The 15597-nt window shown below is 39.7% G+C and overlaps 1 protein-coding gene across 1 annotated transcript in view; it reads left to right on the plus strand.

Annotated features, from left to right (window-relative positions):
• Positions 1-289: 289 nt before the first annotated feature.
• The window catches only part of EIF2AK3 (eukaryotic translation initiation factor 2-alpha kinase 3), a 43865-nt gene continuing 28557 nt past the window's right edge, over positions 290-15597 (plus strand). Inside the window, exons 1-2 of the mRNA XM_009882554.1 lie at positions 290-327; positions 6316-6445. Coding sequence (XP_009880856.1) covers positions 290-327; positions 6316-6445 — 168 coding nt within the window. The remainder of the gene's footprint in view (positions 328-6315; positions 6446-15597) is intronic.

A 15597-nucleotide genomic window follows, 5' to 3' on the forward strand; every position in this document is an offset into this window, starting at 1 on the left:
GGTGGTGCAGGAGTGGGCTCGGCGGGGTGCGCTGCAGGGGATAGCGGCGCTCGGTAGGGTTCGGGGGTTTGGGAAGAGCGAAGGCAGGCGGGCGGGAGAGTTGGGCTGTAGGTTGTTTATGGAGGGAGCGGCGCGTTGGGAAGGGGGGGCGTGGAGAAACAAGGGTGCCGCAAGCTGGTGCGTGGGTTTGAACTGTAGGAACACGCAGGGAAGTATCTGAAGGTGGGAGGAGAGGTGAAGGGGTGGAAGAAGTGAGTCCCGTGATGGGGCTGGAAGGAACCCAGCAGCGATGGACAAGCTGGACCGAGGGGCGAGGGAGAGGTGGCAGTAAGGAAAGGGTACTTCAGGACCTCACCATCGCTAAGGTCCTTGCTCTTCTCTGTGGTTGTTAGTAGGGAGAAAGGGTGCCTTAATTCTTAAACAAATACGCTGCCGGATGTCATGCTATGTGACATCTGGCCAGTCTACTCACCCTGGTAATACCAAGTCTCGATCCCTTCCTTTACTTGTTACCGCATGGCAGTGCTGTGCCTGCGGGAAGGAGACCCACAGCACTGCATCTGTAGTCTGACCTCTTTCCCGCACCTGCAACTCACAGTTGTTCGGAGCATTGTATCCCTTTCTGCTGTCTCTTCTTTTTCTTTTAAAGAAAATACAGTTCTCCTATTTACTTAATTGTCTGTTAAACACAGACACTGGTGTACGCTTGAAGGGAAGCCAAACATGCAAGACAAATTGCTGAACAAGTTTCAGAATATAACAAGAGGAAATAAAATCCTTAATAATTGCATGTGGCAAGGAGCTCTGGCAAAAGGAAGATTTTAATGAATGACTCAAGTGCAGAAATGTTACTGAGCTGTTTCTGAATTGGCTGAGAAAGATGAGGTGATAAGTAACAACCAGAGTTTAAAGGAAGAAGAGCATGACTAAATGCCTACTATATTTGAGAACCTGTTCTAAAAATGAAAAGCCCAAAGCTTTTTTGTTAGCATAGCCGAGCACTTAGAGCAAGAAACAGGCTGATAACTTGGCATTCTGTTTTCTTTGAGGAAAATCTATTCACTTTGTGATATTCTTTTGTGTGTCAGGTCATCAAAATCCTACCTGGTTTATTATAATTCTACTGTATTCAATTTTTAATAAGACCTTCATTTACCCTGAAAATATTTAAAAATGGATTTTCTGTTTGATGACTAGAGCTAAGTAAAATACACTAAAGATGTTCAATTTAGTAATTTAAGACTGAGATTAAATGTAGCTGTTTGCTAATTGATTAGTGCATAGGAATAGATTTGCTGTCATCAAATAAAAATAGAATGGCTGCCTGGCCACAGTATTTGCCTGCATTTCTTTATTTTTTTCATCTGTGAAAACTCTACTCACCTCAGCTAATTGTTCTTCAGCAGTGAAATATCCATTTAAGATAACGTGTCAGTATAATCTGAAAAAAAAAAACCAAGAAAACCAAAACCCAAAAAACAAACCCCAGTTGTTTTTGCTGTAGGCAAATGAATGTAATTATCTTGGGTTTGAGGATTTTTTTTAATTTCCTGGAAGAAAATGTGAGGGTTGGTGAATTACCGTGCTCTTTACGTACAAACATGCAGGTTTGGAAATTGCAATAGCTGTTTAAGAGTTCAAGTTTGACAAACGGCCCTATTTGCAATGTCCCAAATGGCTTTTGAGGGTATTTTGAGGGTGGACTGTATTACAGTTGTGTTGGTCTTTTTTTTTTAAACTGAAACAGCAATAGTGATGAATATTGTACTAAAATGATGATAAATTCTGCTTTGTTTTTCTAACATAAACAACTCATTTGAATAGATACCTTTTTTTTGGCACAGTCAAAGGGTGTAGATCAGCTAAGTAAGCATTCCTTCTCTATCCTGTCTACATCTTCCCTTGCAATCTTAGCCCTTTTATTCTGTTTATAGGTAAATCAGATACCTTCACTTTTATAAAGTAGAACAGAGATGTGTTCAGGCCACCCGATCTCAAAATATATCCTGTGCCCATGATGGGATATAAATAATGGTTTTAAGGCCCAGGACTGGCTTTTTGTTGATGTATGTAGAAGTTTGCAGTAGATATTTTGCATAGTTTCAAGGGGGAACGTTATAACTGCACTTCAATAACAAGGTCGTGTCTGTGAGCGAAAAAGGATAGGAAATGGTAAGAAAACACTTTCATTTAACCATAGAGGCTGTTTGTAGATGGTTGGGGTGGAGGAAGTATGTCCAGATGTGTTTTCATATTGACAAAGTGCAAATAAAATCTGACTATATAGTGTTAGCTTAGTCTCTGCCAGCTGCTGTGATTACAGAAACCTTTGTACACGCCATACTGTACTGGCCCCATGCTTTAGTCCTTCTGCTGGCCATCTGTAAGGGCCCAGAAGGGATTTTCTTCTCTTCCATCACTTGTTTCATAGTATGCTCTGGAGCAGCAGCTAGAGGCAAGGTGAAGTATGTGTCTTCATCGTTTTACTGATGTTCGTTTTTCAGGTGCCTGGTTGATGGATCCTGGGATTTACGTAACTGCCTAGTTTGGAGTGATTCCTTTCTGTATTTTTTTTTGTTCTGGTCCAGGCTTGTGGAGACTATTGCAATTCTGGTTTAGTTTTGGTGTGTGGTTGTTTGGTTTTTTTTCCTTCTCTACTATGTGTGTGGTGTAATTCACTCCCTAGTATAGTCTGTGATTTACTTCCAACAAATATCTTGCCATTTCAGGAATTTGCAGCCTTGATGCTGTTTGTCTTCATCCTCCTCACTTCCTTGACATTATAGTTGTGACTTTTGATCTTTTTACCTTTGACCTTAAGTTGGGTAGTATTTTGAGTTTTGTGTGGGGTGGTATGCATCATTGAAGCCTAGTTTGGTAGTGTTCTTAGAAAACTTCTGTGTTGTTGGAGGCTGGCTTCTTTGGTCAGGGTAGTCCTTAAGCTTTACCCCAGTCAGAAGGTAGTGTTGATATAGCCAGTGATGGGGTGTCATTTTGCAGAGAATAACAGAGTTTATCAGGCTTAACGAAAATAGAAGCTAAAGTGGGAATTCCTTTTCCTTGGAACTTGTTGATTAGGTGCCCCAAAGATGCATCCAGAATATCACTATTGCAGTTTAATGTAATGGAATTGCAGGTACAGTCCTAACCTCATCAGCCAGCAAAGGCTTGCAAAGAGATGGCTAATAGGACGGCTCTTTATTCTTCAATCGTGGCCATATTCTACTGGCGTTTCGAAGAATTTGCTGTAAGAACTGGGCATATTATGCTACAGTAAACTTATAACACTGTGGGGTGACAAAAAGCAGGTTGCCTGCCTGTTTTTAAGCTCTGAAACAGTTTCTTGAAGTAGTTGCCTAAATTGCTTTTATCAGAGTGTGTTAATCTAGTGCTTGATTAGACTACTTGAAAGATGGGAAGATCTCTTGGCACCGATTCATACTCTCAGTATGCAAAGCTGCAAGCAGTGGAATCTTACAGAGAAAGGGAGGAAACTTGAAAAAAGGAAAATCTGATAGTGAGAAAGTGTAACACTAGCATGGGTCTAGGGCACATGTAGACAAGTTGCCAATCTTACACCAATTAGAGTTCAAGTGACAGGATTTTAACTCACTGGAGTCAGAGATGGGGAGAACAGGTATGAAGTTTTTAATTTATAGAAAAATAGAGTAAGTAACAAAGGATTTTATTACAAGAATAAGGATTTTTAGCAGTTATTTTCTGTCACAGAGGATTATTGTTGAAGAGCAAGATGAAGATGGGACCAGAAACACAACTATTTAGTTCAAAATGAGTCAGTCATTAAAAAAGCAGAGAGAAATCAATGCTTTTCTTGCACCTAGTCCCAGTTCTAAAGGTAGCCATATGGAAGATTAGGTTTAGCTCAGCCAGTCCTGTTCCTATGTCTCATTGAAGTGTTAGCTCTGTAGGTGGAGTTTGTGAAACAGAAGCCCACTGTAGAGCTGCTGGCCAAGGGGACCAATAAAGAGTACCATTGCAGCTAAGAGAAGTTAGGATTTTTATGGTGTGCAGATGCAGTGGGATAAACGAGTTTCTCAAAGTGTGTGCTATTGGACAAAAGTTTCCTCTGAAGGCATGTTTATTTTTTTTTCCCTCCTTCCTATTCAGCTAACCTTAAAATGTAAGTGCAGTTACACCACAATTTGGGTGACCGAAGATCATGATGCAGGTACAGATTCCAAAACTGCTGTCTTGGGTGGCGGTGGTGAGGGTTAAATAATGAGATAACTGTTGGGAAAGGTTGAGGTTTGCATCTGGTGGGGAAAGATAATAAGGAAGGGTAAGATACAAAGGCATAAAACATTTGTTACTTGAGGGAGAAGTCAAGCAGGAAGAATTAGATAAAGGAAAAACAATGGGAGTAGATGGGAAGGAGACATTTCACAGTGCGATTTTTAGGATTTTTCTTCTCTACAGTGTTAATGCCAAAATTATCTCCATTCTAGCTGCGTTTCTACCTTTTTTATAACCTAGTTGTCAGCAGGGTCATCATACAATTTAAGTAGACCCACTTGGGATAATACTTTTATGCAATGCTAGAGGGCTTCAGATAAATTGTTTTACCATAAAGCAAACAGATTCTGCTAAATGTGTGTCCAAGGTCTTTAGTGTGCGAGCACTTGTTTACAGTGCTTGAGAATAGATAGTCTCCTGCAGTCTGGTTTATGATTAACCTGGTCTTGGTTTCTGTACAGTTTGAATAATTGTATGTACTCAGCTTATAAAAAGTCATGTGTTCTACTTTTCAAATATTTGCACAATTGGTATTTTTCTAAGTTTCTTAAACTAAGCTTTTGGAGGAATGTGATGCTTGGCCACCTTCAGAAGTGTGGGAGCTGCTATGTTAATTTTGGTAAAGGTTAAAGATGTATTTAATTTTCTTATTTATTAACAATATAGTACAGTGTAAGGTCCTATAGAATGTGTGGGTTGCTTTTACAGGTAAAACTGCAGTGTTTTATATGACCTTTGTTATAGGTGATGTAATAAGCCACTATCCCTGAACATGTTTTTAAGAACATGATTTTAGTTTTTCCCTCATTAAAGAAAAATTATAGCCCCCATCTTTTCCTCTCTAAACTTCAGCTTACTGCGCTGGTAACTTTGGACAAGTGAATATATTTGGCTTTAGTTCTACACAGTAATGTAGTGTCCCTTATTGTTTAAAATAATGATCCATATACATGTCTTTGTGTACATTACCTCCCCCCCCTTTCACCCCACCCAAAAATAGTTAATCTACCCATCAGCTTTATTTGCACAGTTCCTTATTCTCATTGAAACCAATGTCTGTAAAGGTCCTTCTGGGTCACTAGATCCAGCCTCCTGCAGTGCAAGCAGTCTGTAAAGTGATCAAGCTCTACTCCCACAGCCTTTGAAGATTGGAGAGCCTGCTGCACGCCAAAACTGGACACGTATCCCAGCTTTTTTAGGTCTGAGTGAAACAATCTTCAAGGAAAAGGCCTTGTCAGTGTTTTGTCTCTGTGTTGTTCAGTTGTTTTGTTTGATTTTTTTTTGGTTTTTTTTTTTTATTTAAATGCTTGAATTCTAGCCTAATCAGAAATGCTTATTCTAACTGTACTGCTGTGTAAGAAACAAGATTTACTAAAACTGATGAGCTTCAGGCACTGTAGAAATCAACAGTTAGCCTGCCATTACCATGTCTCCCCAGACAGACAGGCTACTTAAAGCCTAAGCTGCGTAAGGCAGTTTGCTTGCTTTGTTGTCTGCAGACATTGGAGGTTGTTTCTAGTGTCCTGTGTATACCTTAAGCAAGACTTGGTTTATTCTAAGGCTTGTCAAATCTTCAGGATTTCAATATTTCATCCACAGGTATTGAAAACTTAGTTGCAACTTAATATGTCTTAGCTACTGATTTGCTGGGTTAATAGTTTTAGTCTAGGTTGGTTTGAAAGGATGTCTTAAAGATCAGTGTGGAAGGGACGGGGAAAAAAATAAGATCTATGCTGTTCGTATAAATATCTCAAAAGAAGATGATCTCATTCAGTGTTGTGGTAACACCTGCATTTGGGAGCACACAATCAACTATCTTCCCCTGAAACTGAACTCTGAATATCTTATAGCATGTAAATTAATTTATGACATCCAGCCACAGACTTCAACTTTTCTACTCTCCCTTGTTGGTCTAGGCAGGGCTACCAAGTTAAATTGCTTTTTTGCAGAATATATAGACTTAACTTTAAAGTTGGGAGTTGCACTGTGTTAAATGTAGAAAACAGCTAATAGATAAAGTCCATACTGCTGTAGTTTTGACTGAATGCTTCCAACTTGCAGATCTCTAGTAATTATCAGCACTTTGGATGGACGAATTGCTGCACTGGATCCAGAAAACAGTGGGAGAAAACAGTGGGATCTGGATGTGGGATCAGGTGCTCTTGTGTCATCCAGCCTCAGTAAACCAGAGGTAAGGCTCAATCTCTTTCCTGAGTAAATCTTTAAAAACATAATTTTCTATAATAAAATCAATGCAGCTTCCTCTGTACTTGATAAATGTCAAATAATGCAGCAAACTTAGCATGGATAAAGTTTGACAGCAATTCTGAAACTTTTTTTTGGAGTGCTTGCATCATGTTGCCATTTCAAACTAGAATGTGTCAGCATTTTAGTCTTGCAGTTGACGGATGTGATAAGTATCAAACCAGATAATGTAACTGAGTTTGTTGCATTGTATGCAATTGCTGATTGAAAATTAGTTACTTGTAATTTGAAGCAAATGAAAGGATCATCTGCTTTGTATTACTGCGGTGTGTTTTTGCAAGTATTGGCTTCCCCCCCTCAGAAAAGCAAAAGTCCTTGTGACTTAATAAATGAACAAAGTGTTGTTGTTTATTTTTTTATATACTAGATAAGAGGGCTGCCTATGAAATAGAATGTGTTAGCAATTAAATAGAGTGCTGAAGGTCACCCTGAACTACTGAGTGGTAAAGGGTTACATCACTTTACAGATGTAAATTTTACATCACATTTACTTAAAGGGTTACATCCCTTGCTGATGGAACTGTAAGAAGGAAATCTAAACAGTTAAAGTTCTTGTTTGGTGCTATTTCCACCATCAGTTTAAACTTAGGCTAGAAATTAGAAGGAAGTTTTTTGCAAGTTTTTTTCTGCACTGAAGAAGTAAGATCTGTGAGTCATTCTCTCCTAGAATTAGGGGGAATAAATATACCGACTAAGAGGTCGTTTGTAGTGATGACAAAGTGCACGCACAGTCCTTCATTGTCATGGATGGTTGGATTTGATGACCAGTCCTATAACATGCTTTTGCATGATGAGCATCAGAGAATGAGAGTTGAGTTTGGGGGTATTCAAATTGTATGAACTTCTTGCTTGTGGTTCTTTGCTGTTGTCTAGTTTACATGACCTGTTTCAGTATAAAGAAACTTGTTGCTGCGGTAGTGGAAGTGTAAGAGTTAGTAATAAGTATCTTGGATTGCAAAAGTAATGTGAGTGGTAACTCATGTTCCTTTGTTTCTGAGAGAGAATTTTATCTACGGGTGCAACTTTTTGAGTCTTGTTCAGATGTATTTTTGTGTTTAAGAGAAAACACTGTGGGAAAGAACTTCCTTAAAAACATGTTCTAGAGCAGAATTTAAAAAACATGGAAACTGTAAAAAGAACCGTAAAGAGCTCTGTAAAGAGGAAGGTGTCAGTTGTAAACTGTGATGCTTCCCAAATGTTTTCAAAACTAGATACTTAAAATATTGTTCTATTATCTGTTGCTGCAAATAGTTTCTAATGACCACTGTGAGGACAGAACAACCAGTTACAAAACACATATTTAAAATATGTGCAAATATAAACTTCATTTTTCAGTACAAATTAAGACATGAGGCCAGGTTTTTAAAGATTTCAGGAATGCAAGCATTTAATACCATATAAGTGTTTTTGCAAATTTAGAGTTTGTCACTCAACTAATCTGTCCAGATTTTTGATCTTTTCCAGTGTGGTATGACTGTAGAAACTAAAGGTTGATGCCTAGACACCAAATATTGTAGTTTGTCCAGGCAATATTTAATTCCCTTTTGGGGCTACAAGTTAATAAATTATGGGAATCACAAAAATGCACTTATAAAGAGCGTTTGTTATGAGTATAGGAAGTTTTCAGATGGGCTTTCAAATTGTTGCTTTTATACAACTGTGGCCAAAGACACTGATGGATTTTGGCAGTTAAGATGCAAAGCCTACAAGAGAACTAATTTTGGAAGTAAAACTTCATTCTGGCCTTTTAGAAGCCGTTAAGTGTTATGAATGTAGGCCTTCTTAGATTTACTGTCATGTAAACAAATGCTGTTAAGATAAGACAGAATTTAACAAGAAACAAAAGTGATGAATACTTCAAATAAGCTATTTAAATATTTAAATGTTTAATCCACTGTCAGTATCAGCTGTAAGACTTCATGCAGTGAATCTAGATACTACTTGAGTGAGTAATTGGCCTCATTAAAATTGTTGGGACAATTCTGGTTTGGGTCAAAATATGAAATTCACTAAAGTCTTAGAATCTGTCATCTTCCCACTCTACAGTATTTCCTCTCTGATTTGGGCATGTGGCATGTTAACTTTTACTCTCTCAAACTAACTATTGAGGCTTTTTCTTCCTCTTCCGACATTTTTGAGGTAAAAGGTCTCTGTCCTTGCAACCACAATATTACCTTCATCGTAAACCAGGATCATTACGTAAGGTGTTAACCTGCATCTTGCAAGAAATGGCAGATGAGAAACTCTTTGTGTTACGCTTGTGGTGTTAAAGGTTTGTCTTCTTTCAGAATGAAGAAAGTGTGTGCTGCTGTGTCTTAATTGTTTTGATGAGTTGTTGTTGTTTTTTTTTAACTATCTCGGGTGAGAGTGCAGTGAGCTGTAGTTCCTGGTCCTGTTGTGAAAGCATCAATTTAATTTCCAAGTGGCTTTTAAGAAAAGACATTAGATATTCAAACTTAGTGTTTAATAGAACAGTAGTTACTTCTTTTGCCTAACTGTAAAATGTCAGCTTGGCTGTCTGGATCTCATGTGTTAATTAGGAAAGTGAGGTAGTAAAATTTCAAATGTTCCAGCAGCTCTGTCAAACACTTCAGATCTTGAAACTACTGCTTACGACACTGACAAGTGAGATGTTCATCATTTGTCATGTGAACAGATCAATTAGAAAGCAAAGGCTGCTGAACTACTAATTGTGTGTCTGGGTAACTAAAACAGTAAAATTCACTCCTTGGCTCTAAGCTCCAACATAAACAATCACGGTCAGGGTGCCAGTGCTGAAAAGGTATGGCTCTGCATTTCAGTTTTGTGTGTAAGAATTTAAAAACTTTGTTTCCCTGTCCATTGTGTTAAAGTGAAGAACCCTTCTCTATAAAAGCTGTATGTTTACAACTCCAGGATTTCTTGTGACTGTCATGTAAAGATTCCTTGTTGAAGTTCAGGGTAAAGTCATTGAATCTCAACTTTTCTAAGAGGGAGCTTACTTTTAATGAAAACACTTTAAGTTACTTTTTAAAATTTAGCTTTGTAATGAATACATCGTCCGTACTTAGAATAGAATACTTTTGGGAGAATCAGGATATTAAAATAATGATGCTTGATCATAGTGAAAATAGAGAACTGCCTCTCAAGCAGTGGAAATGGTTCATAGAGCACATCATTACAAGACTGTTGTCATTTACTAGTGAGGGTGATGCATTCTCTTACCTGCATAGCTTTATACTAAATTACTTAATGGGCTTCTGTCTCTTTGGTTGTATTGGTGAGGTTGTATTATATAAGAGAAATGAAAGCGTGAACTTGCCTGTATATTAAAATTACTGGCCAGTAGTGGCTAGCGTCACTGGTAGGACAGGGAAGGGTGGAGAAGAGATGGAGACAGGAAAAAAAAGCCTGCTGTGGGCTGGATGAATGGTAGAGATACTCCTGTGAAAAAGCTGGTAGCCAATGTTTGATGTGAAAAGGGGAAAAGAAGTGGGATACTTGATGGTGATGATGTGAGAGTAGCGGATTAAAAATACATTCACGACTGTGACACAATTTTTTCTTCAGGAATGCTGCAGGGAGTTCAGTCTGACGGGGCAGCTCCCGTCATACTTGTTCCAGTGCTCTGAACAGAGGCTGCACTGGGATGTACTGGATAAAGGTAACTGCATTGGCTCATGATTTGGCTGTTACAGGCTAATCCCAAAGTAAGCATCTTATTTCTTTGAGAGATTGGGGATCATGAGACAAAATGAGTTTCAGTCCACAGCTGACATTTATAGCAGTCATAGCAAACATACCACCATATCCTGGAAAAATGAAATAATTGGGTTGTGTCATGTCACAATCTGTCAACATCCTTATCCCTCTAAAGGCTCTCAATATCTTTGAGTTGCATTGTATATATATAAAGTTCTTGCTGTTTTTTATAGTGACAGAATAAAATAAACTTTTCTACAAACTTAGACATCTGTGTGATCTTTTTTGGACATAAAAGTGGCATGTTTTTGTAGAATAGCCCAGTATTTTTTTTTTTTTTTCCCTACAGGAACGTGGAGATGCAAAGAAGTTTTTATACTTAAGTCGGCTGAAAACTAATTGCTTTCTAGGCAAAATGAACCCATAAGTATCTTTAGCAGATTGTTCTTTTTTTGCCTTTGAGAGAGGACAGACTGAGGCTCAGAGCAGTGAGTTGGGAAAGGATTTTGAAATCTCCAAAGCTCTACTAGTGACATGATTTAATGTATAGTATAAATGTATCTTTTTTTTCCCTCCCTCCCTTTATTAGCATCATAAACATTTTCAAATTTTTGGTGCTTTTATTCCCCCCCTAAAATACTAAGTTCTGCTGTGAAGTGTCCAAGCACCCGGGAATCCCTTTAAGGTGCTGACTGCCTGCACGTTCGATAAGGCAACCTCTGTACCCAGTCAAGCCAGTGAAGATCCAAAAGATGTCCTAGGTCGCTTTGGGAACATGGGAAGAAATTCAGTAACTCTTATCCTTTGGCCTCTTATCTTACACTTTGCAGAAGATATTGCAAAACTCACATTGAAGCAGGTCAGGGCAAGACAAGAGGTCAAAACACCCTCTGAGGGGCTTGAATTGTAATTTCTGCATACTCTTCTATATGCCCTCCCAGAGGTTAGGGGAGGGTAACTAATTTAACTGTCTCTCTGAAAGAGAAATCTTGTGACATCAGTTTTAGGAAAGTCACACCCACCACTGCAGCAGCATTTTATTAACCTGGATAAAAATGAGGTTTTTTTGTTTGGTCCATGGCTTTCTACTTTAGTTATTTTTCAGTTAAGTCAATTCCTGCAAATATCATCCAACTGAAAGCTGAGATATGTTTATTTTGGGCATGGGTAGGGAATACTTAAGACTGTCAGACTTGTTTGAGTATTTTCACTTAAAAGGTTATTATATACCAGCTATTGAATACAGTGCTGAGTATTATGAAATTCTGTTAAACCTGTATAAATCTGTTCTGATGCTGCTAACAGTCACTGGACAAAACAAAACGAGATCTGTTTCAAACTACACAAACATTCTGAGAAAATAGCTTTCTCTCTGGATTCCGCTTAAAAATGAATGGGTTTGTCTAGCTCACTGGTGTTAGTCTTAACTTTTAATGTATTTGTCCATCTTAAAACATCTGGTGTAGAACACATCAACAACAGAAGCAATCTTTCCTGCTAAGTACTTGGAAGAGTCTTTGTGCACCATACAGGCTGCTCGCAGGAGTAAATGCTGTGCAGTGGAGTCAGACTTTCATATACAGAGAACAAGTTGGTTGTCTTAAGCCTTTGAGTGTATGCAAAACTTTCTAAAGCAGTTTTACTCAAGGAAGTGAAGAATAAACTTTAAAAAATTTCTATTGATGCTGTAAAATTACTTTCCAGCTAAAATATGTTGTGACCAGATATAAATCCCCAGATTGCCACTCTGTTCAAGCAGGCAGAATGTAAATCAATGAGCTTGGTTTTGAGGTGACTAACCTGGGGAAAGTCTGTTTCCTTGCAGGTAAGGTGGTATGATTTCAGTTGTCTGGAAGAGTATACTAGTAGAGTTCCTTGTGTCCTTATTTTTGTGTGCTGCTGAGACAGGTTTAGGACCACCAGATGCTCTAGTAGCTGAGGCTTAATTCCTGTAGAGAAAGGCTGGGGCATCATCGAGTTCTCCATCGTCTAGGTTTTCTATAATAGAAATGGAATTAAACTGTACTAAATGAAATATAAGATGCGGGATTGATAACAAGGATTTTATTGAAGGTTAGAGGCGATCAGTTTAAAACTGAGAATACTGTGTACTAGGAAATCCTGTGACAGGTTATCATCTCTGTTCCTCTGCAGGGGAAGGAAACGTGATCCTGTGCTGCCTGCGGGTAGAGAGAGAGAGATACAAGTGTCTTAAATAGTCCTGGAAAAGCTCATAATGAATAAGAAGTGAGTGTCCAGAATTGTACTTCAAAGGAAGATAAACTCTAATTGCAATTGAGGCAGAGAAGGTTTATTAGGGCTGTCAAGGGGAGTGGAGCCTGTGTTTACAAGAAGAGAATAGATGTGACTGCTTTTTAACTACATAGATGTATTACGATTCCTGATGACACAAGTGTTTATTTTCATTTCTGTTGCTGGAAACACACACGGTGTACATGGCGATAAAGAGGTGACAGGCTTAGGAAACTTGCTGGAGAGATCCGTGGATTTCTGAGTAGAGATCTTTGCTGCTTTCCTGGTGAAATAAAAAGCTGTAATTTATAATTATAAATTATTATGGACTTATGTAAGGCCTTTGACACTGTCCCCCACAACATCCTTCTCTCTAAATTGGAGAGATATGGATTTGAAGGTTGGACTGTTTGGTGGATGGGGAATTGGTTGGAGGGTCGCATCCAGAGTGTAGTGCTCAACAGCTCAATGTCCAGATGGAAATTGGTTACAAGTGGTGTCCCCTGGGGTCCATATTGGGACCAGTACTGTTCAATATATTCATCAGTGTCATAGACAGTGGGATTTGAGTGTACCCTCAGCAAGGTTTTGGATGACACCAAACCGAGGGCGTCACGCCTGAGGGATGGGATGCCATCCAGCGGATGACACCAAACCAAGGGCATCACGCCTGAGGGATGGGATGCCATCCAGAGGGACCTGGTCAGGGTCAAGAAGTGGGCTCATGTAAACCTCACAGGGTTCAGTAAGGCCACATGCAGGGTGGGTCGGGGTAAGCCCAGGTATCAGTACAGGCTGAGGGACTGAGAGCAGCCCTGCTGAGAAGGACTTGGGGGCACTAGTGGATGAGAAGTTGGAGTGGCAGTGGGCTGGCACTGTGTGCTCACAGCCCAGAAGGCCAACTGTATCCTGGGCTGCATCAAAAGAAGTGTGGCCAGCAGGTTGAGGGAGGGGATTCTACCCCTCTACTCCGCTCTCATGAGACCCCACCTCGAATACTGCATCCAGCTCTGGAGCCCTCAGCACAGGAAAGACATGGACCTGTTGGAGGAGGTCCAGAGGAGCACCACAAAATGATCAGAGCGCTGGAGCGCCTCTCCTATGAGGAAAGGTTGACAGAGTTGGGGTTGTTCAGCCTGGAGAAGAGAAGGCTCCAGGGATACCTTATTTTTTAGCAGGGCCTGTTGCAATAGGACAAGGGGTAATGGTTTTAAACTGAAAAAGGGTAGATTCAGACTAGATAGAAGGAAGACATTTTTTACAATGAGGGTGGTGAAACACTGAACAGGTCGCCTAGAGAGGTGGTGGATGCCCCATCCTTGGAAACATTCATGGTAATGTTGGATGGGGCTCTGAGCAACCTGATGTAGTTGAAGATGTCCCTGGTCATTGCAGGGGAGGTTGAACTAGATGACTTTTAAGGGTCCCTTCGAACCCAAACTATTCTATGATTCTCCTGAAAAGAAACTTCTAATGATGTTTAGTGGGCAAAAAATCATTGGTAAAAAACTAATTGTTTTAAAATATTTGGATTTTAAATCTGGATTTAATATCTTGATTTTAAATATCTTCCGAGCTAGAAGTTGTGCTCGGAAATGCAACCAAACTTTTTAATGTGAAGTGGTAAACCTGTGGAGGAGGTAAATTGCTGACAGACGCCTGAGCTGAGTTGGTGGTTACTATGATGCAGCATCACGATTTTTCTTGGGGTGACAAGTAGGGCTATTGCTTAGGCAAAGGGTCTTTTGTATTTATCGAAACTGCACATCTTCAAAGACAGTGATCTTAGTTCAATGTCTTGTTCAATTAAAAAAGCAAAAGACTTACTATAACTGCAGCTTGGTGGTTTTCTTGCTGATACTTTACATAGTAGCACTGATAAAGATCTGATAAAGTGCTGACATGCGTCCTCTAACTCGTACTGTAAGGATGTTTGGGGGGATGACAACTTCCGTTATGAGACATGTGAGAAGCTACAGAGCAAGATCTTGTGGCTTGTATGATATCAGAGCTCTCAACCCCAGTCCTCACAAGTGATGCTCTCCTTTGTACGAAGCCAGGCTAGTTTCTCAGAGTCACTCTGGGCTAATGTTTATCACCAGCTTTCATCTGTCACACTTACAGACATGGTCAAAATGCATTGCTGCAAATCTTGGAAGTGACATTTACCATCAGCTGTTGTTCAGTTATCTTTATAGTAGCTTGTAATTTAATTACATATGGTACACTGCGCATTTTGTATTGGCTGTTAAGCAGTTCTGGAGTTTACACATATTAAAATGGATCAACTCTAGTAATGCCTAGGCAAATACCTGTTTCAGCACAGGGAATGGATAACGTACATATTTGGAGCACAGCTGCCCAAAACACAAGTGATTTATTCTGCCCTAAAGCCTTTTTGAACTTTCAGCCGATATCTTTTCCTGTAAAAGAAGGTGACTGTTTTAAGTGCCAAGCATTTCAGACAGTTTAGCAAATAATTCCTCTTGCAGCAGAGCCACTGACATCTCATTTCCGAACTTCTGGACTTTGTCTTCCATATGCAGGTAACTATTAATCTTAGTGTCAGTCACTGCATGTTTCATGCTGTCTGCTTCCTTTGCGTTCTTGAAAAAGGAGGCTGTGCATTTGCCATGTTCTGATCTTTTCCTGTGCTGGGCTTTGAATTTCCCATAGGAGTTGGTCTGTGACTTAATTTCTCAAGACATATGGACTCTGTGTCCTTATCTTAAAAAACACCCTGTCCAGGCAGGGCCAAGGGAAGAAACACACAAGGTGTGGCAGAGATCAGCTTAAATCCTGGACCACTGAGGCGACATGGGCTTCTGCTATTGCTCGTGCTCTCCATCTCTGAAGAGAAGAATTTTGCTTAGCTCCAAGGTGGTGCTGTAGGAGCCCAGGTAGTCTGCAAGAGAGCTGTGGCGGGGGTGGGGGAGGAGGTGGTGGTGGAGTTAAAACGTCATCTTCAAACATCCCAGTACTGGAACAGTACCAATTTTGATATGGTGGCTAATGAGTTTCTGTATAGGGCCGATTTCTGTAGAGGCAAGGGTTTGGGTATATCTTCCTTTTCTTCACTAAAGTTCTCCCTTAGGTGCTATTAGTTTTAAGGAGCTCAGTGATGGGCTTAGTAGCAGCAGCTCT

The sequence above is a fragment of the Charadrius vociferus genome, unplaced genomic scaffold, assembly GCF_000708025.1.
Source record: "Charadrius vociferus isolate BGI_N301 unplaced genomic scaffold, ASM70802v2 scaffold213, whole genome shotgun sequence".
NCBI lineage: Eukaryota > Metazoa > Chordata > Aves > Charadriiformes > Charadriidae > Charadrius > Charadrius vociferus.